The sequence below is a fragment of the Gymnogyps californianus genome, chromosome Z (assembly GCF_018139145.2).
Source record: "Gymnogyps californianus isolate 813 chromosome Z, ASM1813914v2, whole genome shotgun sequence".
NCBI lineage: Eukaryota > Metazoa > Chordata > Aves > Accipitriformes > Cathartidae > Gymnogyps > Gymnogyps californianus.
Window position 1 is genome coordinate 10,976,036 of NC_059500.1, and position 26,648 is coordinate 11,002,683.

The window sequence follows — 26,648 nt, forward strand, 5'->3', positions numbered from 1 at the left end:
GGTGGAAATGGATAAGATAGAGCAAACTTTCTGTGCTGGCTCTGTTTTGTTTGACAGTTAAAATGTGGGATGAGGGGAAGACCAATGAAACGTGAAGCATTTCAATTTAAAAACCCCAAAACTTCATGAATTAAAATATCTTGTTTCAGCCGAATGCCTCAGCTCTTTACCAAGGATATAGCACTGGTACAGCAGTTTTTTGAAGCTTTATGCAAGGTGGGTGCTGATGGGGCTTTGGGAAATCGTTAATATTTTGTGCTGGTTTTGCTTAATTCTTGTCACTGCACACTGTAAAGTGAAAACTCTCGGTTTTGTACTGCAGGAAGATGCTGATACTAGGCTTGCCATTCAGGAGGCCTTGTCTATGATGGTTGGAGCATACAGTAATTTGGAAGGAGCCCAGCGTACCCTGATGGAGGCTCTTGTAGCTTCTTATTTAATAAAGGTATTTTCAGCGGAGTCAAAATTAAGTACCTTAAAAAAAGAGCTATTCATTGTTTTCCTGTTTCCTGACACTTCCTGTTGTATACTTTTGGAACAGGTCTCCCTTTTTTACTGAATGTATTGGCCTGTCTGGGAGGAGGGGTGTGTATGCTCAGATGAAATATTTTTAATATGGTACAGTGGCTGCAAGAAGGGTGACAATGCAGTTTTCTGTTTGTGTTCTGTTTTGCAAAAAACCAAAGCTGTTGCAGTTGTGCTGTATGCTTCTCATAGTCTCCTCCTAACAAAACTCTGAGAAGTAGATGCTTTAAGGACAGTATCTTGTGAAATGCTTTGTGAAAGGATCATTCACTGCTAAGTGGGGATTTCAGTGTGCTGTGTGATTTCTAATGTTATAAGGCACCTGGGAGCCTCCCCAGGAATTAGCCTTGAGACACTAATCCAGAGGAAACCACACTTCACTGACTCTCTTAGTTTACTGAGTATCTTGTTTGTGTTCAGAATTCCCCAGAGGTCTGGGTTTTCAGAAAGAGTGGTTTTTGTATACTCTGTGTTTGCATGGGTACTCGGGGTGACTGCGGAGGTATATGTATTTCTAGTGGTTGCACTAGTAACTGTGTAAGAGACTATTTTCATGCTGATGACTTTTTGTCTGGGTGCTCCAGTGATCTACATCTCCAGGCAATACCATTTTGAGACTCGCTGAACCCAGCAGAGAGAATGGCCACCCTAATCTTATGTTTCTTTTCCACCTCTGGCTGTGCAGCTCCTAAGCTCTGCTTGTGTGGATAGATGATGTATGTCATTCTTCATTTCAAAACTGCTTGGGTGGGGCAGTTCAGATGTCTAAGAATTATCAATAACCCTGATTTATGATTCCCAAAAATGTGCATGTATTTAATTAGACACTTAATTCTCCACTTGTGTATATATGAGAAGATAGCTTTTCTTTTTCCCGTCTTCTGCCATATGAAGAGTTAGCAAGAACAGTCTCTCAAAATGTCTAAACTCTTTGAGTCATATTGGTACCAGAGGACAAAACAGATGACTGATGATTTACAAGTGGTGAGTTCAGGTCGTTAGTGTGTTCATTTAAAACTCAACCATGTGTTTGTGTCTCTTCTCTTTAAGCCTGAAGTTCAAGTACGTCAAGTGGCTGTGAAATTTGCTAGCACAGTATTCCCTCCAGATCATATCCCTTCCAGATACTTACTCCTGTTAGCTGCAGGAGACCCGTAAGTTGTTTTCCTTTTTAAGTTATTTTCATACACACACACATATATCTATGTATTTGCATCCAATATATATTTGGATGAAATATGAATGCATATATATGTGTGTATGTACGTACATAAAAACTCACTCACTGAAAATCAAGTATGATAATTTGGAAATTAACCTTTACATAGGGGAATTCTTGACAGTTCTGTGGAGAACTGTTACTATGCCTTATCGTACTCTTTGGCTTGGATTCTTTTTCTTGTTTCAGATGAACTGCTGTTACTAAAGCACTTCATGTTAATGATCAGTTGCAATTGCAAAGTAAAAATGCATTGACTGCAATCACCTTTACAGTGGCTAGAAATTATTTTTTCCTGGCAAATTCTATCAGTCTATTTTTAGCTTGTATTTGCAAAGAGACAGAAGCATGCACTTGTGAGAGTTGCCACTCTCTGCTGAGGGGTAGTTGATTCATTAAATTACAGTAATCATTTCATTTGCAGTTGTCTGTTACTGCAGTTTTAAGTGATGGGTTTTTTTCCAACTTACCTTAATTGCTCAATTTTCGATGTGAGTAGCTATTGTGTAACTAAGGAAAGCTAAACGGATCAATTACAACAGACTGCTCTGTCATTGCAGTGTCAGCACTGTTTCAGGAGTTGATCTTCTGCTAAGTAGATAGCAATAAACCTGGTAGGTGTCAGCTGAAGCTTGAATATAGGAAGTGAAGGGGAGGAGGACCAGGTAGGAAAACAAGGATGTGGGAACCAGGAACTGGTGGTGAACACTAGCAGGATGTAAGAGGAGCAGAAGTGGGCTGATCCAGACTGCTTTGCAGAGGCCACTCATCACTATCCTTTTTCTTCCCCCTCTCTAAAATAAACAGATTGTTAGAAGTTCTAATGCAAGCTTTTTTCCCTTTTCTTTCAAAAAACCCACTTCTTATTTAAAAACTATTCTCTCTTCCCAAGCTTCCTAAGGTATCTTATTGCTCATTAAAGGCCATTTGTTCTGTGCAAATAATGTCTGTTTCTCCTCTTTTCTTCTGAAAGGCGGGAGGAGGTACATGGAGAAGCCCAGCGGGTCCTGAGAACATTTCCTGGTAAAAATGAAAAGGAGAGTTCTGGGAAGCAGATGCCTTCCTTCCCTGAAATGGTCCATTACATTCAAGACAAGGTACAGTGCTTCTGTCCCAGTAAATGCCAAATACATGCCTGATGCTAAGGAATGTAATAAGTGTGGTCTTCCCTTCCCTGTATCCATCTCCCTCACCTCCCCCGAGGAATAAAGCTAGCTAAAATCACAGTGAAGACTACACGTAGTATTGCATTGCCAAGATTAGCACTCGTTACCTTCTGCTAGCAATAATTGCAAAAGATCCAAGAGTTAAGTAACAAGGAGGCAGATCCTTTAACAAAGGGATTATTTTGCTTTGATGCTGTTTGTGCAGAAGATGTGTGGAGCAAAGAATCCAGTGTTCAAGGGTGATAATCCAGCATGTTTCACAAACACAGTTAGCTCACAAAGATGTTCTTGAAGGGATAGGAAGATCACTCTCTGGTTGGGCTGGTGAAAAATAATATTGTGCATAAGACAGAAAAAAGATTCTAGGCTAGGACAGGAGATACTGAAACAAGTGCAGAAGTCTGGTTTGTTGACTTAAAGGCTTAATTATTCATCTTCATTGCAATCTGTGGAAATAATGGCCATGTAAATAACCTTTCATGAGTCTAGTGGATTGATATGCCAAAAACTGTACCACTGTGTTTACCCTCACTGTTTGCACTGAGAGATCATCTGGAGAGATGTTAAAATCTAGTCTGTGTTACACACTTCTGTGTATAGTAGCTATACTAGCCTTATAAGCTATAAAGAAGATGTGGAGGGTCACTGACAATGCTTTTTTTTCTCTGATAGTCTACTTTTTAAAAAAATGTCAGAAGTATGTAATGTTGGAGCTCATCTGGTTTTGCAAGAGATCTGTGATAGCAGAACTCTTATACCAGAGAAATTTCTTGTGAAATGTTGTATACTCTGCTGGTGTTGTACTCTGCTAGTGTATGAAGTATTTGAAGCTTTATAAAAAACTTGCTTTTGACCAAAATACTGGTTATTGAAATAGATATAAAAAATTAAGAAACCAAGATTGAGTTTTAGTTAACACTATTAAATGCCTGTCCCCTTGTAGTTAATTTTTAAATTATCCTTGACTTCTGTAATGTCACTAAATAACTATGGATCAGCCTAGTTTAATCACTGCTGGGAAGAAGAAGATTCCCTCACTACTGGGTGAATTAAAAAAAATTTTTTTGAGCACTTTTCAGACCTTCCTTACATGTCCTGAAGGCATATTAGAAAATCCTGGAGGTACATTTCTTTGGTTAGTTATCTCAAAGTGTGAATTTTCACATATCATGAATAATCTGTGAGTGTTGGAGATGTTTGAGAAGTTTGTATGCATTGCTTGGCACAGCAGGCCGAGATGCAAAATGGCTTTCCTGCATAAGTTAGCATGATCCTTCTCTCCCTCCGCAAGAAAGTATATGCGAAAGAGTAGGACCTGATCTGCTGGCTATGGATGGGAACCCGTTCTTCAAGGGAGTCATCTTCCGGTTCACTAATTCAGGTTTTCACTAATGGTTCTGGATGTCACTGAAGTTACAGTGCAGCAAAAGATCTGACCATGTTAAGAGATGTGAGGATCTGTTGTCTTCTGTGCAACTGCCTTGTGTGTTTATTGAGATTCAAGGCTGCCTTGCTGAATCCAGCCCTAGCACTGATGTGTGTATTGCCTAGAGAATACAGGCATGCTTTTCTGCAGTGTTTGCAGTGGGTGTTGCTGGAAACCTTCTGTACGGATGTTTTTCTGCTGGAATATTCCTGCTTGTCAAAGCTAACATTTCCATGGAAAGGAGTCGCGCACTTGCTGCAGCAGCCTTCTGCCTAGCAGGTAGCAGGGTCTGAGAGACTCCCTGGGCTTGGCTGGTGCAGCACAGGGCACCCACCTCCCAGTAGTGGGGAAGCCTGGCTGCTCTGCAGCCTCTCCAGGCAGAGCTGCCACCTCCAAGCTTCCTGGCTTCCTGTCAGCTGGTGCGCCTCAGAGTTTGGAAGTTTATGAGGTATTTTGTTTTTAAATTCTAAAGCACTTCTTTTTTTCCTGAGGGGAAGACAGGATGTTGTCCTCCTCCAGCCTCCCCTGCCGTTCCCTCTCACGAATTCAGAGTTTCCACTTTCTGAGTTGATAGGGACGTAAAGTTGATGGACCTAAACTGTGCTGTTACCAAATGCACTGTGCCCTTCTTGTTATAGAACTGTTGTACATTTTCAGTTGCTAAGTGGAGGATAAACATAGTTGCATCAGCAAAATTTCGTTGACCTTTCCAACATCTCTGCTGTTCATGGGTCTGAATGTTCCACTCTTAATATACTCTGTTGTTTAGGCCTCTCACCGAATGAAAACTCCAGCTAAATATATGACTGGAACTGCAGCGTTGCCTTTCAATCCTGCCACATTTGGAGAGGTAATTGTCTGGATTTACTTCCTCCGATATGTGTACCATTATTTATTTAAAGGACAGCATAAGAAGCTAACAGTTAACCATGAGTCACCTTACATTCTAAAATTCCTCTTTTAAACAGATGTTGGGATTAACTTTCCATCCTTTATCTGTCTGTCCTTAAACGGCAGTCTGAACAGGATTTTCTTCGGGGGGTTGGGAGGAATGTTCCCGAGAGGGCTGCTCCACTGCTTTCTGCAGCATACCTAATGTAATAGCTTGTCAGAGGGAGAAACTGGCAATCCTGTGCAAAAGTCCCATTGTCCTCCTTGAGGCTGTTCTTTTCATAGCAGATTCCCTGGCTTCAGTGATCTGTAGACACAAACTCAGATGTGATGCAAGGTCTGTATTAGCAATGCGTTGGGTTGCATTTGTATGCATGCCAAATAGGTATAGGGTGCAGGCTGAACTGCCTTCAAGGAGGTTGCATCAGCTGATGATAAACCAGAAGTCTGTGTATGATTTAATCTTTTGAAAGTGATGGAGGCACTGCAGGGTTGTCTCCTTACACAGGCGTATTGCAGAAACTGGTCCTAAGATTTGTTACACTTCATATTTGTTCCTGTCTCCATGCTGATTCTTCCGTCTAGATTTGATTGAAGAAGAAACTGTCTTGTTTTGTTTACGTTAAATACAGCATATTCCCCACTCTTGTATTTTGTCTGCTCCATGGTTTTCCAAGTGCTTGTGCACTCAGTATCCTGTGTTTTTCTCTTCTCTACTTAGATAGTTCTGTATCTGCGGATGTGTCTTGCTCACAGTGCAGGCGTGGTGCCAACCTCACAGAGCTTGGCAGATATGCAAGATCATGCTCCAGCCATTGGACGTTACATAAGAAACCTCATGTCTGGCAACCACATATCTTTTTCTTCCTCATCCTCTTCAAAAAGTGCAGAAACCAACCCTGTACATATATATATTGGCCTTCTTCAGCAGCTGTTAGCTGGTGTTGGAGGTAAGAAGCCGTGTGCAGCATCATTTTGAAGAAAAAAAAGTCTCTTACTAGAAATGAGTTGCCACGTCCAGTGCTTTGAACTTGGCTGCAGCAATCACAGAATTGCAACATGGACTATATACTCTTCAGTTTAAACTTGTTCTTTTCTATGCTGTTGTGTAGGTGGGAGAAAGCAGGACAGTAAAATTGCAGCATCAGTTGACATAATGGTTTAAAATTATGAGGCCATTGTCTGTAACAGCTTCCTCACTAGTGAATGCTATGTCTTCCTCACTCTGATAATATCATATCTGCAACAAGTGTAGTCTTAAAGCACTTGAATGCCTTTAGAACAAATTGCTACCAGAATGTTTGCTTCTATTAGTTTCCCTAATATTAGAAATACTATACCCTACTATTCTGTATTGTTATCCCTGGTGAATTGCAAATGAATGCTTTGAAATGCCTGATACTTTGTAACCTCTTTTTATTACTGATTGTTAGATTGTTGTAAATACTGCAGTTGTTCAATAACTTGATACTTTAATTACTGTTTAGGTTTGCCAGTCATGTATTGTCTTCTAGAAGTTGTTTCAGTGTATCCAGAAAAACTAGCCACCAGATTTGTAGACAAAATGGATTGGATAAAGGTATGTTGAAACCCCTTTTTTTGGTTTATTTTTTTAGGTGGAGGGGGTTTGGCATTAGCAAAATCTGGCATTTTTCCATAGTGGAATGGAGTATTATTTCCAAGGATGCACTTAATTTGAAATCTGGTATTTCTACTTACAGTCAACACCTTATGAGATATTATATGTAGCAGGGTAGGGAAAATTATTTTTTGGTTCTTTGGTGTTATGATTTTGTTCATTGACCTACATGTTCTGGGTAACCTATGTCATTGATCCTGTTGGTATAGTCAGTCAGTTTTTCCCCTTGATCAAAAGATCCATTAAACAGCGAAAGAAAACTGAAAACAAAATTCTGCAAATTTTTGAAGGAATTGTTTAACAGTGGGAATGTTCCAGTGGGAACATGTGAGTGGCTTCTCAGAAAATGAGATTAATTAGATCCCTAATTGTTTTAGAGCCCTTTGTGTGGAGGTTTTTTTATTTGTTTTTATTAGCCTCAAACAAAAAAACAGATAAACTGGAGCCTGCATGGGAATAAGCAAAAGAGAATTCTGCTTTCCCTAGATTATTTTCTCAGGCAACTTTCTGCTTTTTCATGATTTGCTTCAAGCACCCAGCATTTGCTAAGCTCTTACAGGTTACCTTTGCTTTCATTGGGGGAATCTGGTGGAAAATAATACTTGGTTGAGTTAGAGAAAAATTAGAATGTTCTAATAATTTCTCCTGCTGATATCTGTGCTGCATTGCACTGTATACAGTTTACCACATCTCATTTAAGTGCAGGTATGAACCTCAAAGAAGAGGACTTAAAAACATTCTCCTTTTCAGTATTGCTCATCATTTGCAGAAAAACCTTCTTTTTCTTTGGCCTGGTGTCCATTTGTGAAATTAAGCTTCTAGGGGTGGTAACTGATACTACCTAGTTCCAGAAATACTGTTGTAAATCATCCTTTGTGTGATTTCGCTTTGCCAAGTGGAAAGAACAGGTCCAGGGGTTTGTTGGAAGTCAGCTACGTGATCTGATGCAAGTTTTGAGTTGAAGTTAGAGTTATGTTTCAAGAGCTGGACAGATCTCATTTCTTGTTTGTTTGCTTGGCTCATTTTTGCCTTCTTTGTGGTGGCCCAAGCCATTCAAAGATTTGGGTATGAATTTGTCACGTGAGTCTGTTGCATTATACATCAAATTAATGGCAGAGGTAAGATTATATCTTAACAAATGACCTGACGCTTCCCAAATTCAACTTTTTAACAATTTAGATAATACAAGATCTCTAATATGAAGTGGATAAATTTGCATTGAAAGCTGTGATTTCCTGGACACTTTTTTTTTTTTGTCACCATGGGATTTAACTGGTTTAACCTCTTGAGTTTCTTTTTCCCTTTGATTAATAAAAAGGAAATGGAAGCCTCCAGTAGCTCAGGAAAAATAGTGTCTTTAGTGTTTTTTTAGCTCAGTATGGATGCAAAATGTGGAAGCTCTCCTCTGAAGGCAAAGTTCGGCCAAACATTCAATCAGTGTGTTTAATGCAGAACCAGTGGGTAGCCCTCTTGTGGCTAGTGGTAATCCTCCTAAATGCTGAGCGTGTAATGAATGCTTTGCTGAATTGAGTGCTTTGTTTCTTACTAACTGATAATACTATTGGTTTAAAGAGCGGTTTCTGAGTTAATTGCTATTTATGTAGCTGCATGACAGTTGTGCTTGTATATTGAAGCTCTGTATGAACAGACTGTATAAGAAGCTGCTTCCATATTTTATGTTTCTTTTTAAAAACTCCTGCAGAGCCTGATGAACACGAACAAAGAAGAAATGCGTGAGCTCGCAGCCCTATTCTATTCTGTGGTGGTGTCTACCATGTCTGGAGATGAGCTTAAGGCCTCCTTGGAACAGCTGATCAAGATGACAAAAGACAACCATGTAACTACCTTCCTTTGTCTGCTTCTTCTTGTTTTTTCTCGTGTCATGTAACTGATAGGAAATCTGAATCTCACAGTGTGCCCAGGATGTATTAGCCTTAATCTGAGTGTAAAATTAACTAGCTGTCTTCCAGTTGGATGGTGAGAAGGGATTTTTGTTGTAGGTGAGTGCAACAGATCTTTAAATAAATTAATCCCCAAAGCTGTTGTTAAGGTCAGTAGGAGGGTTTCCTGGAGGCACTTCCCAAGCAAAGCCAGCACTGTCGCGTATTTAACCAGTTTTAGCCAGCTAAATATTCCTCATCCCATTGAATGGTAATGGATTGCACTACCTACCTCAGACAGTTTACCAGTTCCTTACTTGTGAGCAACTACAGGTACCCGCACAACTAAGAAAATGTTTAACTCGTTAAATGTTTAACTCCCCCTCCCCTCTTGAGCCATAGCCGCCTCTTGGCTTCTCATCGCCTCAGGGTCTTGTCCTGCCAGCAGCCTTTGCTGGGTGAGGGCTGGCTTCTTCCCTCCCACCCAACATGGACTGCTCAGCAGCCCTCCACTGCCGTATCGCTACATGGTGGGTTTGCCTGCCTTCCCTCCTGCGGCAGCTCCTTCCCCCTCCCATTATCCTTATCTCTGCATTTTGCAGCTACGAGCATGGAGGAGTCCTGAAAACACATTGGGCACGTTTCTGTGCTGGTGTGTCTTGAATCCTGAAAGGGAGGGAAAGCAGTAGCATTTTTAGGTTGTATTTCCCCAAGATGTTTTTATATCAGTCTCTCTGAAGGACTTAATGGGCCACCATTTTACATTGCAGGTAACAGGTACAAATGCTGACAAGATGTGCTGAGTGCTTTATGTCGTAATTAACAAACACGATTTATTTTGAATCTGTGAAAGCTGTGTCTGTGAGCCAAAGCCATATCATTGCTCAGTTTTACATAGGGCACAGCTTCTGCAGTCACGAAGCCGGCACAGATGGGTGCCAGCCCCCCACCGCTGCTTTCTGCCCCAGTCGCCTATGAAGCCATGGTTGACCTTTCGCAGAACCTGGCTGAGAATAAAGAGGGATGTGACCCATGAAACAAAAAAACCCGGGGTGTTCCCATGCATTTTTGAGTTTGAGTCAGTTAGAGCTCTGGTTTGCTGCAAATGTACAAACCCAGTTGAGTCAGTACAGCTAGGGGCAGTAATGGCATCTAGTGGCTCAGTAAGGACTGCAGTGTAAATGGATAGCTGAAGTGGAGAAGGGGGAAGGACCCATCTTCAGCTGGCTTTGCTGCTGTGAGACCACAACAAGGAGCAGTCCCTGGTGGCCAAGCTAGGTTGAGGATCCTGTCCTGGCAGCACAGTTGCACTGATGCAACTTTTTGCAGGGTTGTGATAAAAAACAGATACATGAACTAATCTGAGTTCAAGCTCCTGCCCACTTCCTTTTTTTTTTAATTAAGGTAGCGTTTAAGTCACACAACCTTATTTCTGCACAAAATCCTTTTGTTAGAATTCACCTGTAGGAATGAGCACCATCATTAGATAGTCTCAGCACCAAATCAGCATTGGAGAAATTAATGTTCTTGACATTTAATTGTAATAATTAGGTTTCACAGTCTGTGGCCTACTGAACTCTGTAGAGGCATTGCCTTCAGTATTCGTAAGCCAAGTGTGTTCTCATTCTTAGCAATGCAAATCTAGAGTAATTCCCCTTTACTGCTTTTTACCAAAGACTACAGTTTGTCCCCTTAATCTGAGTATGTCCAGTTTTTAAGTAGAGACAGCATAGTATTATCTTAGTTCACCTTCATAAGTCTGTGTTTTTTTGCCTAGCTACCAAGGGGTAGACTTTGGGAATGCAAGTGCTGGTGATAAGTTCTTAATCTGTCCTCCTAAGCCTCTTCTAAGTTTTGTTAATTTATCTTAAAGGATTCCATCTGTCAGAGAGCATTAGCAATATCAAACTCTCTGTTGTTGCATTATGTGTTAGAACTCTGCATTCTTCAGGGTGCCTTCTCATCTAGCTTGTCCATATGTGTTTTTAAATCAGTGCTTTGTGCAAAGTGTTACTTTGAAAATGAGATTTTCTGCACTGTTGGTGTTGTCTGTAGAGCCCGGAGGTCCAACATGGATCCTTGTTGGCTTTGGGATTTACAGTAGGAAGGTACTTGGCCAAAGGGAAAATCAGAACAATGGAGCTACATGACATAGAACAGCCAAACACTGCAGTCATGCCGGAACAAGAACAACTCATAAAGTCGACGACAGAGACAATAGGTAACTTCCTGACTAAGACTTTGCTGCATGTAACAGTTGTTTTTTCAACCACCCCAGGCTGAGGACTTTTCTAAGATATTCAGCCCATAGATACTGTAATCTTGAGTTCACTTTCTGTGATAGAATTTGCAGCCTGTAAAAATGTCATCTGATTAGATGTATGGACGTAACCCTTTTCATCAAGAATTAGGTGGACTTTTAGCTCGTAGACCAACATAGCACAGTTAGGAGTGGTCCCACTGCCTAGATTCCTCTCAGTGTCTCCTTCCACTTTGATTTTATTCTAGCATAATGCTTCCTACCAGCTGTAGAGGAGATAAACACTTTGCTTCTTGCACGGGTAAAATGTAAGTGCCTGCCTGCCCACTGCTAAATAATAATACAAAATCCAAGTCATCCTGTTTTGCTTTTTCCTGTAGGTTCTTTTCTGGACAGCACCTCTCCCTTCCTCGTGGTGGCTGCTTGTACGGCTCTTGGGGAGATTGGCAGGAACGGCCCCTTGCCAATCCCCAGTGAAGGAACAGGATTTACAAAGCTGCAACTTGTTGAAAGCTTATTGGCCCGAATCCCTTCCAGCAAGGAAACAAATAAGGCAAGACTTTGTAGTGTTGTTATGACTCTTGTTCATTTCTGGAATGCTCTGTCGCCAGGTTTATGTGCCAAACTCAGCCTCGTTTTTTAACGGAATTAGGCTTATCATTGGCTTTAGTGAGTCAGAATTAGGCTATAATGGTTTTCAGAATTAGGCTAAGGGTTTTTCCAGTGTTGTCTAGCAGTTCATCACTTGTGCTTTCTATAGTCATAAGTAGGAGTTTAAGGGATGAAAATTATGAATGGTCATAATTTTAATTCAAGAAAAAAGGGAGTATCTTCTTTTACCTGGAAATAATCCTCAAAGGTAACAGGACATTTGTTTTGATCTGCGTTTTGGCAGAGAGGTGAACTGATTGATCTGATAAGTCACTTGCATGTCTAACTTCTGGTACCTTAAGTGAAACTTCAGCAAGGGTGAGAAAGAGTGGGTTTAAAGTGTATCTTCTGGACTTACAGGAATGTTATGTGATGGTGGGTTTTTTTGTTTGTATTTAAGATGAAGGAACGAGCAATACAAACATTAGGTTACTTCCCAGTGGGAGATGAAGATTTTCCCCACCAGAAGCTACTGTTGCAGGGTTTAATGGATTCTGTGGAGGTGAGGCACTATCAATGTATTATTCTTTATACCGCAGTGAGTATTTTTATTTGAATACTTTTTATATACTCTAGAGCCAGGTTTACAAGGGGAGCTGTCTTTTTGTAATAGTGCCGCTGGGTTTTTTAAAACTGCCTTGAAATAGAGAGCAGAGGTAGGTTTGGGGCTTGTAAAATATTTTATGCCACAGTTTAAAACTTGCCAGTCGAGGTCTCTGCCCAGTCTCTGAGACAAATATGTGTTCCTATTCAGGAGGACTACCTGTATGTGTAAAATCTTAAGAGCTTATAGTAATGAAGCCATAGGTCTGTACTTTGGCCTTCAAAAGTACTCTAAAAGTAGATAATATAAATACACGTTCTTTTTCATCTGAACTACATCAGCTGATACAACTCACTTGAATTAAAAGCTTTGTTTATAGGAATATATGTACCTGTTGTCAGTCTAAATGCAGCAGTACAGTGCACCGCATTCTTTCGCAGTACTTCAGAGCTGCTGTACATATTGCAATATGCCAGACAGCAAAATTAAATAGTCAAGGAGCTTTTTTAGTGTTCTTCATTTACAGCTTGTTTTACCTTTCTTCCTTGTTCATACTGACATAGGATTCAGCATTGTAGAAGCAGCTATTGAGTATCAGACAGGCTGGCTTTGCTGAGTCCTCCAATCTGATGTGATCAAACAAGCAAGAGTAGTAAGAACATTGTGTACGCAAACATAAAATGATATTTCTAAGTGCCGTGTTTATCTCCGGTAACTGCTTAGGGACATTACAGCTTCCTTTATAAAATGTGTACTTGAAAAAAACCAATTTATCTTAGATTGCAGGAAGCTAAGGGCTTACTTCTCCAAATGCCTGAGCATTTTGTGCTTCCAGACAGTAAGGAAAGCAAACTAGAAGGTACCCAGCAGGTATGGAAATCAGTTCTTATGACTCAAGATTCATCATAAATAATGACAAAAAAGTGGCAGAGTTCTGCACATTCTGTTCCTGAGGGCTTAGAGAATAGTGGAAAGAGGACAGAGAAGCAAAGCAAAGTATTGTCTGAATTCTTTTAATGTGAAAAACAAATTTGTGCATCTCTTAGAGATGATCAACTTCTGGATGGAATTACAGGAGAATCTTTTACTACTGCATACTATAACAAAGCCACAGTAATCTTCATTCATGACCAGCAGTCTTGTTCTAACTTTGTTTATTTTATTTTCATCCTGTCTCTCAAATTCTTTCTGTTCACTAAGTTGAACTTTTGCAGAGACTAGCAAATGCTTTGTAGGAGGTACGCTTCGAAAACAAGTGTGGAAATTTTAGCTCCTACCATTTGTTTTGGAGAGTTTGACATTGGCTTGGTTTCCATCAATTTCAGTGGGTCTGAGGTGCCACATAGTCTCAGAAGCTCACCAAAAGAGTGATCTTATTGCAAATTGGTGCTGAGAATTGGGGTTGGGAGAGAGACTGTGGTTTTGTGGAGTAAGTGCCAAAAGTTTTGCTGTCTGTTTGATTAGTACTGTCAGTGAGGCTCTGTTGTGTTTTTCAGGCCAAACAAATAGAACTGCAGTTCACCGTTGGTGAAGCTATTACCAGTGCTGCCGTGGGAACCAGCTCGGTGGCTGCACGTGATGCGTGGACAGTCACAGAGGAGGAATATATCCCTCCTTCAGGTACACCTTCCTAATACAGGGGCTGGGTTGAGGAACATAAAATTTCACAGTTCTGGACTAACACAGGGCTCCGTAACTTTATTGCTGTGGTGTTTGATTTACAACAGTAGAAGTAAGAAACATTGTGTGTTTGTTAACGCACTGCTTGGCTGATTATATACAGATCATTTCACCTCTTCAAGTCCATCTGCTCAGATGGTAGAAGACTTTATTTCCTGTGCTGTTTAAATAGCTTCTTGATGAAATCTAATTCATTGCCGCTTGACACTGCGTTTGTTTTATTTTTTCATTTTGGTTTGCCATGTTGGGTTAGTTTCAGGTTTAACAGACACAAACCTTTTAAAACAGCATTTTGAAGCCTGCACTGGAAAACAGGGTTATAAAATTAAATTGCAAGTCTTCTTCCAACAACTTGGAGTGATATGATTAAGTAACATTTACATGCAGTAAATGCAGAAATTTTATTTAAGGATTAAGATTCTGTACCCATTGCAATACAAGCATGACAAAATTCTAGCTTCAAAACAGGCAGCTGTAAATATCAGCCTCAGACCTGCAAAGAGGTGTTTTAATGTTGTGAGAGTGGTCTTAGATCTCTAGTGTACACAAAACTGAGCACGTGCAGAATGGGGTAGAAACCGAACCCTGCCGTCGCTCCAGAAATTTTGAGTCCTGTCAAAAAATAAGTAGTGCAGCACTGCGTCTTTTGCAGTATGAGTGGTACCTCTTCTTGGCCACAGGCTCTGAAACACTTTCGTGAAGGATTGGGAGGACTCTATTCAGTGTTTCTATTAGGAGAAATACTTCCCCAGTGACTCCAGTGACGGCTTTTCCTAAGCAGAGATTAAGGTGTCACCTTAATCGTGGGCTGATTAGGTTTTTCATTGCTGCTGCACATTATATTGAAATTAAAAATGGGTGTGGCCAATTCTCAAAGCTGCCCCCCTCCCCTCTGCCTTTCTTTCTTTCATATAGATTTGAAAGTGAACGATGTGGTTCCCTGGGTCCTAGACCTTATTTTGAACAAGCACATTATCAGCCCCAACCCACACGTTAGGCAGGCAGCTTGCATCTGGCTTCTATCAATGGTGAAGAAGCTGAGCACGCATAAAGCAATTAAGGTAAGAAATATGCCCTTTCTTAACACTAGCTCCTTGTCCCTGTTTTTGCTTCTCACCCGCTTTCTGTCCCTTCCTTCCCCTTCACTTCTGTTGCCTCTTTTTCCCCAGTGCTGCTGCAGTCCTTATTGAGGTCTTTTTGAGACATGGCTTGTCTTTTGTTACTAGGGGAACATACTAACTGGGAGATGAACGAGGCTGTTTGGCACCTTTGTAAACATCTGACTTGCACTCAAGTTAGAGTGAGCTTAGTGTAAATAGCTGTTGTAAGATGAAGTAGTGGTACATCTTCCCTTGGGAAGAAGAGGTTGGTGTCTGTATAGTTTTTAGGATTTATTTTTGGAAAATATTAAAAGGAGGTCTAGGAGGGAAAGAAGGGGGAGAAGTAGATGGAATTCCTGGACTCATTTGTTTTACAGAGTTTATCACAACCTTAGTACCTAGGAGCAGTTATGATGTGCTTCATGTACTGTGTATTTTTGGTGCACTTTGCTGAAAACCTTGTGTTTAGGGTGCTTGTCTGTAATGAGAGAAAGTGAAAGGTCCTATACAAGGACTTAATAAAGCATTCGCAACCAAAATGTCCTCTCTCTGTGTAGAGGTGCTACAGACCATGATGGGACCATGTAACCATTTTGTACTCTCCAGCTAATGATAAAGAGCTTTGGGACAATAGGTACTTTCCAAATGTAAGCTGTTACATGTAAAACCTTGCCGCATATTACACTAGTCTAAACAATGGACCTTGTGGGAGGGGGCAAAATCCACTAGTTTGGGCATGAAGAAAAGATGTCCTTACACAGAGGATAGCCCCATCTGGCTGCAAGCCAGATTTATGACACATTACTGCCGTGTATTAGACAAGGAAAATAAAATATGTGGTTTACTAATGACATGGTAGCTGTAAAAAGGTGCTAGACAAATAACTGTCATCTTCTGTGAATGTCAGTCAGGCTGCTGCTTAGCTGTCTGGAAAGGAGGGCAGTTCTTGTCATAGGTGTAGCTCAAACAGGCAACTCCATTGATACAGTAGCCTCTGTTTATCTGTTGGGAACTTGCCCTGAGACCAGACAAAGGATCCAAAACCTGTGATAAAAATAATGTCTTTTTTTCTCATCTTACAGTCTCATCTCAAGGATATTCAAAGTGCATTTGTTTCAATTCTGTCAGATAGTGATGGTAAGTACTATCACATCTTAAGAGTTGTGTCTTTTGGTGGGCTTTTAACAGAATGGAGGGAATCTTTGAACAGGCAGAAAGTCACATACACCCTCTCTGTCAGTCAGCGTTAAAAGATGACTGTAGAAACATCCCATTTCTAATGTAATAGGAATGACTTCTTTTCTAGGCGTCGCATGTAGAGATAAGAAGCACAGCTTTTTTCTGTGCTTTGCTAACCAAGCACAAATCTTTTTCTACATTTGCCCCTTCAGACTGTAATAACAGAAGCTGTTCAGTGGTGCTACTTTTGCTCTGCCTCGGGCAGCAGGATGCGTATCACAGAGTTCTGCATGGACAGGAACTCTAAGCCCTCTTTAAGCTAGCAGATTTTGGCTTATAGGTCTACCCATGGCAGCTAGTGGAAAGAGTGGCATCCAGCAGCCTATCCAAAGCTCACTGAAGTTGAAGAGAGTATTACCATTAACTTTGCTGGACTGCAGGGGCCAGCAGTGTGTCAGAATACTTACGGCTCTTGGAATTCTCTCTGCTGTTTCAAAACCTGCAGTGACAATATTAAAATGAAGATGTCACCTAATTTGATGGGGAGTATGCCTTCAGAACAAATTGCTGCTTCAGAATGCAAAGCTTGTGTCTTGCCAGACTAGATCTGCTCTAAAATGGAGAACTGTGAACTGTAGCACAGAGCTCGGTTTGCTAGATCATGATTTTGGTTTAATCTTGGTTTTGAAATTTGTGTGTTACTTAATTACATACTTATGTTTAATTTTGCTTTGTAAAATCTCTTGCAGAGCTTAGTCAAGATGTTGCTTCAAAAGGTCTTGGGCTGATATATGAACTAGGAAGTGAACAGGATCAGCAAGAGCTAGTCACCACGCTTGTTGATACCCTTATGACTGGGAAAAGGTACAGTGAGCTCAGAACACAATGAAAGAGTACTCTGAGCTATGTGTCTGGTAGGAACAAAAATGTGCCCCTCTCGTGTGTGGAAAGAGATGTTTTGTGGCCAAGGGCAAGCCAATATCCACATATTCCCAGTGGGTCAAACTGCGACATTTCTTAGTTCAGCTTAGAGTTTGTTGTGACTGAAGTTGTTCTGGTTTTGTTCCATTCAACAAAGCTTCAAATAATGATTCAGTCCTGATTCAAGCAGTTCAAATCAGTTGGGGTTTGGTTAGATTTCCTACTTGCTGCATTTTGTAATTGCAAAGGACAATGACTACTTGCAGCAACTTTCACAATGTGAATGTTGCAGAAGTGAGGACTTGCTTGTGCCTGAAATGTACCTTTTGCTGAGGAAGCGTTGTTAATGGTCAGTTGTCAGCTTTAGTGCGAAAAATGCTGGTCTTACAGGACTCCTGGCTAGTAATTATGTTGGTCAGTGCTGGAAATGCTCTTTAACAGCCTACTCCTCTCTAACCTGGTGTGAGTGCGGCCACTGAATGACAAAAACCTAGGCTGGGAGTGTGGGGATCCAGTGGTGGTAAACAGGAAGAGATTAGATGAATGGAAATTGGATTTTTTCATTTTGAAGTAGAGATTTGCTGTCCATTATATGGCTTGTGTCTGGGCAGAAATAAAAAGCCATCATTCAGTGTTTTGACTTTTTACCTTCTGACTGCACAGCAAACCCCTCACTTTCTGCAGCATCTCCTTAACATTACACATGATACAGATTAATGAGATTCCTTGCAGTGTGTGTGGCTTTGCACACCTGTATGTTTTTTGTGGATTGGAACTGAAAGAATGGGAAGTTACTGAGTTAATAAAGCAAAACAAATTCACTTGTTCTGTAGCGTGCAGTCCATTCAAGGGTAGAGTTTGGTAAAGCTAATACTGGATCTCTTTTCTACCAGAGCCAAACATGAGATGACTGGAGAAACTGTGGTGTTTCAGGGTGGCCTGAGCAAAACCCCAGATGGGTAAGTTTACTGACAGTCTCGATGACAGACACACAATCAGCGCTGAAACGATATTCCCTCGCTTATAAATCTGCTTCCTGAGCTTTTTGTTCCTTCTTGTTCTCGAAGTTACCATAACTATTTTCCTGTAGTGCAGATAGGGTATTCACTTCTCTCTGTCTGCATTAGGCTGTGATTTGACTATAGCTTTAGCTGTCATGGCATTTGTGTAGCTAAAATAGTGACACTGATTTCCCTTCTGCTTTCCAAAGTCAAGGCCTTTCTACCTACAAGGAGCTGTGTTCACTGGCTAGTGATCTCAATCAACCAGACCTGGTGTACAAATTCATGAATCTGGCCAACCATCATGCCATGTGGAATTCTCGGAAGGTAATTTGCTGCTTTCATACCACTTCCATTCCCACTGTGAACCCTGGAAACAATAACTGCATTTCTCTAGCTCTGGTTATATGATCTGTGGATAACTACATGTGGAGGCCATTTGTTGATGCTTTGGTGTCAGGTCCAATGCAAATTTTACCAGCCTGAGAAACAAATTTAGGATTACTTGAAATTCGTACAACAAAACGTTGGTATCACAGGGTTCATATCATCCTACATTCCTCTCTGAATCAGCTGTGATCTTTTCCTTTTACTTCTGAGTATGCTTAGAGGCCAGGTCTTGATGTGTTCAAGCAGTGCGATAGTATTTTCAAAACTGGATGAATTTTCAGATGCCAGATAAAGTGACCTTTGTTATGTAAAAAGGCAGAGCAAAAAGTATTCAGCAACAAGTTGCTAAAAAGCCAGTTGACAATACACCAGTTTAATCACTGTTGTCAAAAGTATCCTTTTTCAACTCAAGTCTTGATATTTTAAAGCTACTGGTACCTTCAGCAAAGCCAAAATACTACTGGACCCACTTTCTGCCAAAAAAAAGTACCATCATAAATTTGAAGATTTAAGTATACTCTTCAGAGCTTTAACTTGGGGACTTTTTCACTGGCTTTACATAAGCATGGAAGAACTTGTTTTGTCCCTGGGAGCAGGCAGAGCACCTTTCATGTGCTTTCAGGCAGAAGACCCAGGTAGCTGCATCTACTCTATTGCACCTTTCCTGGTCTTTCATGCTTGCTACCTGAGGTTTTGAGACGCTGGCAACACCACTTAGTGCAAAAAACAAGGCCCAGCATTAACTTTGATCCAGACTTTGACAAGTCAGCATGTCTCTCAAGACTTTCCTCTCTTTGCACTGGGGCTTCAGAAGCACAGGAGCATAGTTAGGTTCCTGACCCTTGTGGATTTCAGCAGCCAGGGTGAGTCAAGAAAATCCACTCAGCAACTGTAGGTTGAGCTTTGGCATTTGAGGAATTTGCAGAATCGTTTAAGTTGAAGGGGGCATCTGGAAGTCTGTGCTCCAACCTCCACACAAGAGCTAGGCAGAGCAAGCTGTTCTGGGCCTTGCAGATGATGCTTCCCTTTTCCTTACACTTTCTGCAGCCTCTTGCTCCTCACAGCAGTGGTCCGAACTGAGAGTGTGTCTTTATTACTTTTCCTTTTCTAGACTAACCCAGACAGCACACCTCCTGTGAAATCCCTCGTGTGGGATTTTGAGTGGCAGCTTTTGACACTGCAAGTCAGGAAACATGAAGTCATTAGCAGCAGTCACTGCACTGCCTGTATTGAGCAATTTCTTTTTGGGCTATCCTGCCAAATCCCATGGGTCTTCATGGGTGAGCATCAGTTCCTCTGTGTTAGAATTGACAGCGGAATTGACAGTGTTGGAGAAAGAAAAGAGTATGGAAAAATACTTGAGTTTAAACTAAATATGAACAGATGCAAAATGATAATCCCCAGAAATTTCAGGTTGCAGAGCTAAGGTAGAGTTGTTTTATTTTTAGTTTTTCAGTTCCTAAGTTATTCTAGTTCTTCTAAATGCAGCAGAGTTGTAGGGAAGCAGTGGCCTGCCCTCACCAGTTTTTTCCAAGAAAGAATCTCTTTCGGAAGCACATATTCAAATCTTCATAGTTTTAATTCTCCACCACCACTTTTGCAAGTGAGGTCAATTGGTATCTTGAAATGAAGGTTGGAGAGAAGTTTTGAAGTAATATGTTGTCTGCTGAGTGTGATTGCATGCTTGAGATCACTGTGGTACTGTAGCACTGATGTGGGGCTAATTCTGGTACCATTCTAGTCCTTTTGATTTGGTCTAAATCTAAACTGTGTCAGTCAACTTTGCCACTGACTGTGGTGTGCCCAGGAGCAGTAACTGAGTGAGTGAGCAGATTGTTTCAACCAATACTCTTTTGTCATGATTTCAGGGAGCAGCTTTTGGTTTCAATGTGATAGCTGCCAAGGCTGGAGAGCAGCTGGCTCCGTTTTTGCCCCAGCTTCTTCCCCGGCTCTACCGTTACCAGTTTGACCCCAACCTGGGCATTCGACAGGCAATGACCAGCATTTGGAATGCCTTGGTGACCGACAAGTCGATGGTGAGTGAGCAGCAAAGTGCAGAGTGGTGGGTTTGCTGCCAGCCAGCAGCATCTCAGAGATCCTCATGGGACAGTTGCATCTTGTGAAAGGAGGGGCTGTGCAGAAAGGAGTGAGGTATTGTCCTACAGAGAAAGAGGTGCTTGAATCTGTGGATGAGCTGGAGGATGCGCAGAGGTTTTGCAGTGCGTCTTACATGTGAAAGGATATCGCAGACCTTGTTTGTGTGGCCAGTGTTAAAGTTTATGATTTACTTTACTTAAAGTGGGGTCTTTCCACACTTTGGTATTGCTTTGATATTGCTTATGAGAAGCTCTTCAGGAATCCACATGGCCTAAGATGCTCTTCCTAGAGCAAGAGCATCTAAATATGGTTCCTCAGTTTGTAAGTGGGAGGAAGCCCATGGGAAGAGGCTGTTGCATCAGTTTGAGGATAACTCCTCCCAGACAAGTTTCAGGAATTAGTGATTTTCATGAGATGCCTTTGCTCTGGCTCTGAAAGGCCTGGAATTGGATTTGCAAATCTTTTCTAGCAAAGCTGATCTTCGCATGAAGTCATTCACTGTGATCCCTCATCAAAGCGCAACTGCTTCTCCTGTAAATACATGTTTGGTGCTGCATCTAAACAGTTCAGTTGATAAAGGACTGAGGGACTTTCCTCTTTTCTCATCATTTCTGTCACAGCGTTAAGCCCTGAAGCAGTGCAGAGAAAGGCATGGCTAAAGCAAAGTCAGAGTAAGTTTGCACGGGGTCAGCTCTGGCAAGCATTAGTTCATCTGCTGTGGCTGAAAGCAGGTTGTATTGTCCAAAAGGACCTTTTTTATTTTAGGCTACAGGACAAGGATGCATGGTCCATGCTTGTTTCATGATTTTTCCTTTTTTTAATAACAGGTTGATAAGTACATGAAGGAAATTCTTGAGGATTTGATCAGTAACCTAACCAGCAGTCTGTGGAGGATCAGGGAATCCAGGTATTGCTAGGAAAAGTAACTAATTTTTCTTTGAACTCTATTCTTTTCTCTTCTTCACCATGAACTTCTTAACCTGAAGAAGTTGAGGGGGGAAAGAGGACATGTCCTTTCATCAGCATAGAGCCCAGTCTTGTAGTCTGCACTTGGAAGTGTGATACAATCTTGAAGCTATTTGCTTCATTGAGCCTGAAATTTTTTATTGCATGTAGCTTGAGCACAATACCAAACAACGTTCTCTGAAGGAGGAGTTTTCTGGTCACAAAGTTCTTGCCTATCCTTGGACCTGAAATATTGCTTAATGTTAGAAAATCTTGGCAGTCTGTCTATATATGTACTTGGCAGCAGGATGCCAGTCAGTATGGCATTTTTAATAAACTGCTTTTTGTTTATAATGGTTTGTAGTTATGCTGTATTGAAAACTTCCATTTTAATTTCAGTTCCAGACTTTAGAACATTTTGTTTTGTTCTTATCCAATACTTACAGAAAAGAAATCTGAAACAATTTTGTAACTGGAATGTTTGCAATAGCAATTTTCACCACAGCAGCCTTTCTCACTTGCTGTCACCTGTTTCAGATTTCACCTGACTGGCTGAACGTTTTTTTCTCTGCTAAAGGAGATGTTCTTATGACAGAGTAGATTTAAGGTTTGGGGCAAATAAGGAATATGAAACAGTTCTCATTTTTTTTTAACCATTTACTTATATTTATAAACATGTCTGTATATACACCTATGTCATATAAGTACACCATGTGAAGGAAATAAAATTCCTTGTTTGCAGCTGTCTGGCACTGAATGACTTACTAAGAGGAAAACCTTTGGATGACATTATAGACAAGCTTCCAGAGATCTGGGAAATCCTATTCAGAGTGCAAGATGACATTAAGGTAATGGAACTGATAAGTGAACAGGAATCTTCAACAGAAAGTACAGTGATCAAGCTCTGAGATGTTTAAAGAGAAATTCTCTGAGAAGTCAAGTTGAAGCCAATGGGAGTTTTGGGTATTAAGCAGACTAGAAATTCAGGCTCCTTGGAGTTAAAATTTCCATGCCACCTTGGAAATTCTTTGTGTATGTTTCGCATGTTTTTAAGTGTTGGTTTTCATTCCTGCTGTGCTTATTCTTGACGGTTCAGCATTTTTCCTGGATATAAAAGAATTCCTAAGTGTTTGCTTAACTCTTGAGTATAGAAACATTTATTTTGGGCTGCTTGTCTGCTTAAATGAGTTGCATATACGAAGTCAGAGTCCTCAGGTCCTTCTAGGTTTGAGCTGTGTTCTCTCTGGATCCAGACTTCTCTGCTCAAGGTTAAACGAGGCTGAGCTGTTTTCCAAAGTGTACTGTGTACTAGAAAGTTGCTTCCATGCTAGTAGATTTAGTGTGTTCAGAAATGTTCCTGGGCACTGAAACCAACTGAGCAGCTTTGCCTCAGTGCTAATGAGCTATATTAGCCTTCAAAATAGAGCAACTGCCTGCAAACTGCCTTTTGGGAAGGGTCTAATTCCTGAATTTTACCTGGAAATCGTTTGGGAAGGTCTACTTGGGGCAGGCCAGATTTTTTCCGAGAACGTCCTAAGACATTACCAGTCCAGGTGATTGTTTTTCAGTACCCAGGAATATTGCTACTGCTTAATTCATCAATACAAGTAAAGTTAGAGAGTCTAGTTGGTGGTGGTGTCATGTGCCACCAGAACTGCACTAATTTTACTGTTTGCTTTTAGTCCATCTTTCTCTAGTCCTAGACTTTCAGTTGAGTAAAGCATCACTAAGCAACAGGCATTATATTGAGGAGACGGTAAAGCATACCCAAAGGACTATATGCTTCTTTTTGCAGTAGAAGGTTCTGTTGGTTTTTTTGGGTTTGGTTTTGGGTTTTATTGTTTGTTTGGCATTTTGTGGGTTTGTGGGGTTTGTTTTGAAAAGGACAACCAATAAAATAGTATCACAGAGACAAATGTGAACAGAAGCACAGAGAACCTGGCGGTGTCAGGCACGATGTTAATGTATTTGTCACTGAGTAGACCAGATACTCAGATGGACCAAGCCAAAATTTCTTTGAAAGATATTCTATTAAGTGTTAGCCATGAATATATCTTTGTCAGTACTAGTGTTATACTTACCAATTAATATGAATCATTCTGTAGAAGATTTAAAGATAGTAACAATGGATTTTTGACTTCTTTTTTAGGAGACTGTGCGAAAGGCAGCAGAACTAGCCCTAAAAACTTTAAGCAAGGTAAAACTCTAATTTCGTCATTTGCACATGGAGACGTGTATGGTTTTGATGTCTGGTAATCATTCACTATCATATCTGCAGGAGTGACCTGTTTACCATAGACTGTTGTCTTGAAAAGATCTGCAGTATAAGGTGCAGTTGTGATAAACAGAGCAGCCCCCTAGAAAGCAATCATAATAAGCTTGACCACATACTCTTTTGTACTTTTGTTGATGCTGGTGAAGTTCTGCTGCTTGAGGATAATGTGATGTTAAGTTCTGTACAACCAAAGGACGGATATAATGAACTGTTTTTTTTCCGCTGATGTCCTTTTTTTCCCCATTTGGGGGTGGGATTTAAGGAAACTTCCTGTAACTTCAGCAGTTGACCAAGCCCAACTGATCTAGTTGACCAAGCTCAGTGGAACCTCACTGGTGTGAAACAAAGTAATCCAGTCTGGACTTCACTCTCTGGTGCTGTTACTGACACAAGATTTTTTGGGTGTAGTACACGTCACTTAATATTTTGTTTGGTATTCCTCTAAAAAAGTCACATCAGTGGAAATGGAAACGGATCTTAAAAGCCATGTTTGAAATCACAACCTTCACAATGCATGCAGCATGACATTTCAATGGCACAAGTGGTGATCTGGTCCCAAAACATTGTTGCAATTGCAGAATCTGTTCTGATCTGGGACTTGCTGCTCTGCCTCGTGGAATGGTTGAATCCATGTGGCTGAGATAGGCTGTCCCTCAACTGGGAGGTCATTTGGTCCATCTCTTCATCCAGATGCAGATCAAGGCCTGCTAGGCTCTGAATTTGCCTTTTCTGGAAGCTGACCATAGCTGAAACTTCTTTTAGGGATGTGGCTTAGGGCTTAAGTACCTCCTGGAGAGGAGAATGAAGGTGTAACAGGACCTGCGTTTGGCTGTGCGCAGTTGCTCTGGTTGCTCTTGGCTTCTTCTGTCTGACAAAGAAGGTGCTTTAATGTAATCTGAGCAGGAGGTTTGTACATGCTTGCAACACTGATTCTCACCTGTCCCCAGGTCTGTGTGAAAATGTGTGATCCCTCTAAAGGAGCAACTGGTCAGAAGACGATAGCTGTATTGCTCCCATGCCTCCTAGACAAAGGAATAGTAAGCACAGTTGCTGAAGTCCGATCTCTCAGGTTAGTTTTGCATCATGTAAGTTCCCTGGGGGTCGGGTCACGATTTGTCCCAAAGAGACCCAGCTTATTCACCTGAGTTGCAGAATGTTCTCTGTGTTTGAACTGACAAGTTTTTCCCCAAAACAACTTTCCTGCTGAGTCCTTTTCTCACTGAGTTCAAACAGCAGCCCCAGGAACTCTACCTATCTTTTGGGAGTATCTGGCCTTTCTGCAAATGCCCAGATTCAGTTCCCAGCAGGAAGTTCTTTTCTCCCTGTACAACTGGCAAACGGATCTGCAAGCAGTTTGCTGTGCTTGAGGCTGTCCTTCAGGACTGGCATATCTCTTCTGCTTGTAAACAAAAAATCCCACGGTAGTTCTTGAAACAGCCAGGTCCTATTTCACGACTGATTGCGAGTATTGGCAGTTCACATCCCAGAGGCAACTGCATTTGGTCACGCTGTTCAAATACATTTTACGTCATGTAACGGTTCCATGTCCCTTGATATGTAGGGACTTCATATGCCTGTCACTTTGTAACCTTGTTTATTCCTTCAGTTGCTGGAAGGACAGAAAAGCTTGAAAATTCAGACCTGGAGTGTAGCTAGTCTTTGCAAAAATAATCACGTTCAATAAAAGAAAATTATCCAGGAAGGTTAGAAAGCTCCTAACAAATTATAGTGAATATTTCTTGAATTTTTTCATTCCTTTTGAAGGTATAAAAACCCTTTGTCAAAATACAGCCTGAGAGATGTGGTCAGTCTGAAACTGACAAGTGGGATTTGAACAGATCATTGTAATTTGTTTTTTCTCGGGCAGAGACAATGGATGTCTCTGGGGTGACTTTGCCCAGAGCTTCTTTAAAACATGAAGATGTGTTATTTCTTCCTACATCTGTAGTACTGCCTCTTTGCCCATTCCCTTTGTGATACCCTGGCCAAAGTAAGCAATCTCTGTGCAAAGCATAGCATTAGTTGGAAGCTCAGGGCTAGGGTATGATTCTGCTTAAGCAGAAGAATACACAGATTTTTGTGTGCAGGTAGGTTTATATTGGTGTATCTGAGATTTGGATTGGCTTTTTTGTTGGTACTGGATTAGAGTAGACCAGAGAGGTTTTTCAGCCAAGTCTGTGTGTTTCTCTGTTGACCTTCCCTTTGATCTTTTTCCAGCATTAACACTCTTGTGAAGATCAGTAAAAGTGCTGGGTCTATGCTGAAACCTCATGCGCCAAAACTTATCCCAGCCCTGCTGGAATCCTTGAGTGTGCTGGAGCCCCAAGTCCTCAATTATTTGAGTCTTTCTGCAACAGATCAGGAGAAAGTAAGTGCAATTATAGTGGGAAAGTATGAACAGAACAGAGATAACAAAGATTTAAGCTTCATTCAGTGAACAGAAAAATAGCAGATTTGGTTGAGAGGTGTTCAAAGACGCAAAGAGAAATAGCTAATAAGTTACTAAAAAAAGTTTGGTCATTGGAATATGGCTGGACAAATGTGGGGGTTTTTTTGAAGAGTTGGGATTTTTTTTATTCACTAGACCACCACATATTTCAGAAAGTCAAGAACAATCTTAGTAAGAACTGTTGTTAAATGTCACTTCAGCTCCATGTACAACTGAAACAGGTGAAGAGAGAGTCTGTAATAATTATCTGGAATGCACCTGTACTGTCAAACTTTGCTGCTGTTTCTCCCAGGGGATTAACTGCAGGACTTCTTATAAATTAGAAGGTGTGCCATAGCACTGTGGGCTGGAGGTGGATGTTGTCAGCACTGTGTCCTTTAATCTGTCTTAAAGAACCATATTAATCAGTA

At 41.0% G+C, this 26,648-nt stretch overlaps 1 protein-coding gene across 2 annotated transcripts in view; it reads left to right on the forward strand.

The window, feature by feature from the left end:
• The window catches only part of ECPAS (Ecm29 proteasome adaptor and scaffold), a 65,495-nt gene that overhangs the window by 25,487 nt on the left and 13,360 nt on the right, over nt 1–26,648 (forward strand). For both annotated transcript variants that reach the window (XM_050912626.1, XM_050912625.1), the window contains exons 13-35: nt 150–216; nt 323–445; nt 1,576–1,679; nt 2,718–2,841; nt 5,106–5,186; nt 5,949–6,177; nt 6,715–6,806; nt 8,569–8,703; nt 10,802–10,967; nt 11,387–11,559; nt 12,058–12,159; nt 13,698–13,821; nt 14,797–14,942; nt 16,064–16,118; nt 16,910–17,024; nt 17,975–18,040; nt 18,292–18,409; nt 20,341–20,508; nt 21,397–21,476; nt 22,257–22,362; nt 23,664–23,711; nt 24,737–24,858; nt 26,007–26,157. In XM_050912626.1, coding sequence (XP_050768583.1) covers nt 150–216; nt 323–445; nt 1,576–1,679; nt 2,718–2,841; nt 5,106–5,186; nt 5,949–6,177; nt 6,715–6,806; nt 8,569–8,703; nt 10,802–10,967; nt 11,387–11,559; nt 12,058–12,159; nt 13,698–13,821; nt 14,797–14,942; nt 16,064–16,118; nt 16,910–17,024; nt 17,975–18,040; nt 18,292–18,409; nt 20,341–20,508; nt 21,397–21,476; nt 22,257–22,362; nt 23,664–23,711; nt 24,737–24,858; nt 26,007–26,157 — 2,695 coding nt within the window. The remainder of the gene's footprint in view (nt 1–149; nt 217–322; nt 446–1,575; nt 1,680–2,717; nt 2,842–5,105; nt 5,187–5,948; nt 6,178–6,714; nt 6,807–8,568; nt 8,704–10,801; nt 10,968–11,386; nt 11,560–12,057; nt 12,160–13,697; nt 13,822–14,796; nt 14,943–16,063; nt 16,119–16,909; nt 17,025–17,974; nt 18,041–18,291; nt 18,410–20,340; nt 20,509–21,396; nt 21,477–22,256; nt 22,363–23,663; nt 23,712–24,736; nt 24,859–26,006; nt 26,158–26,648) is intronic.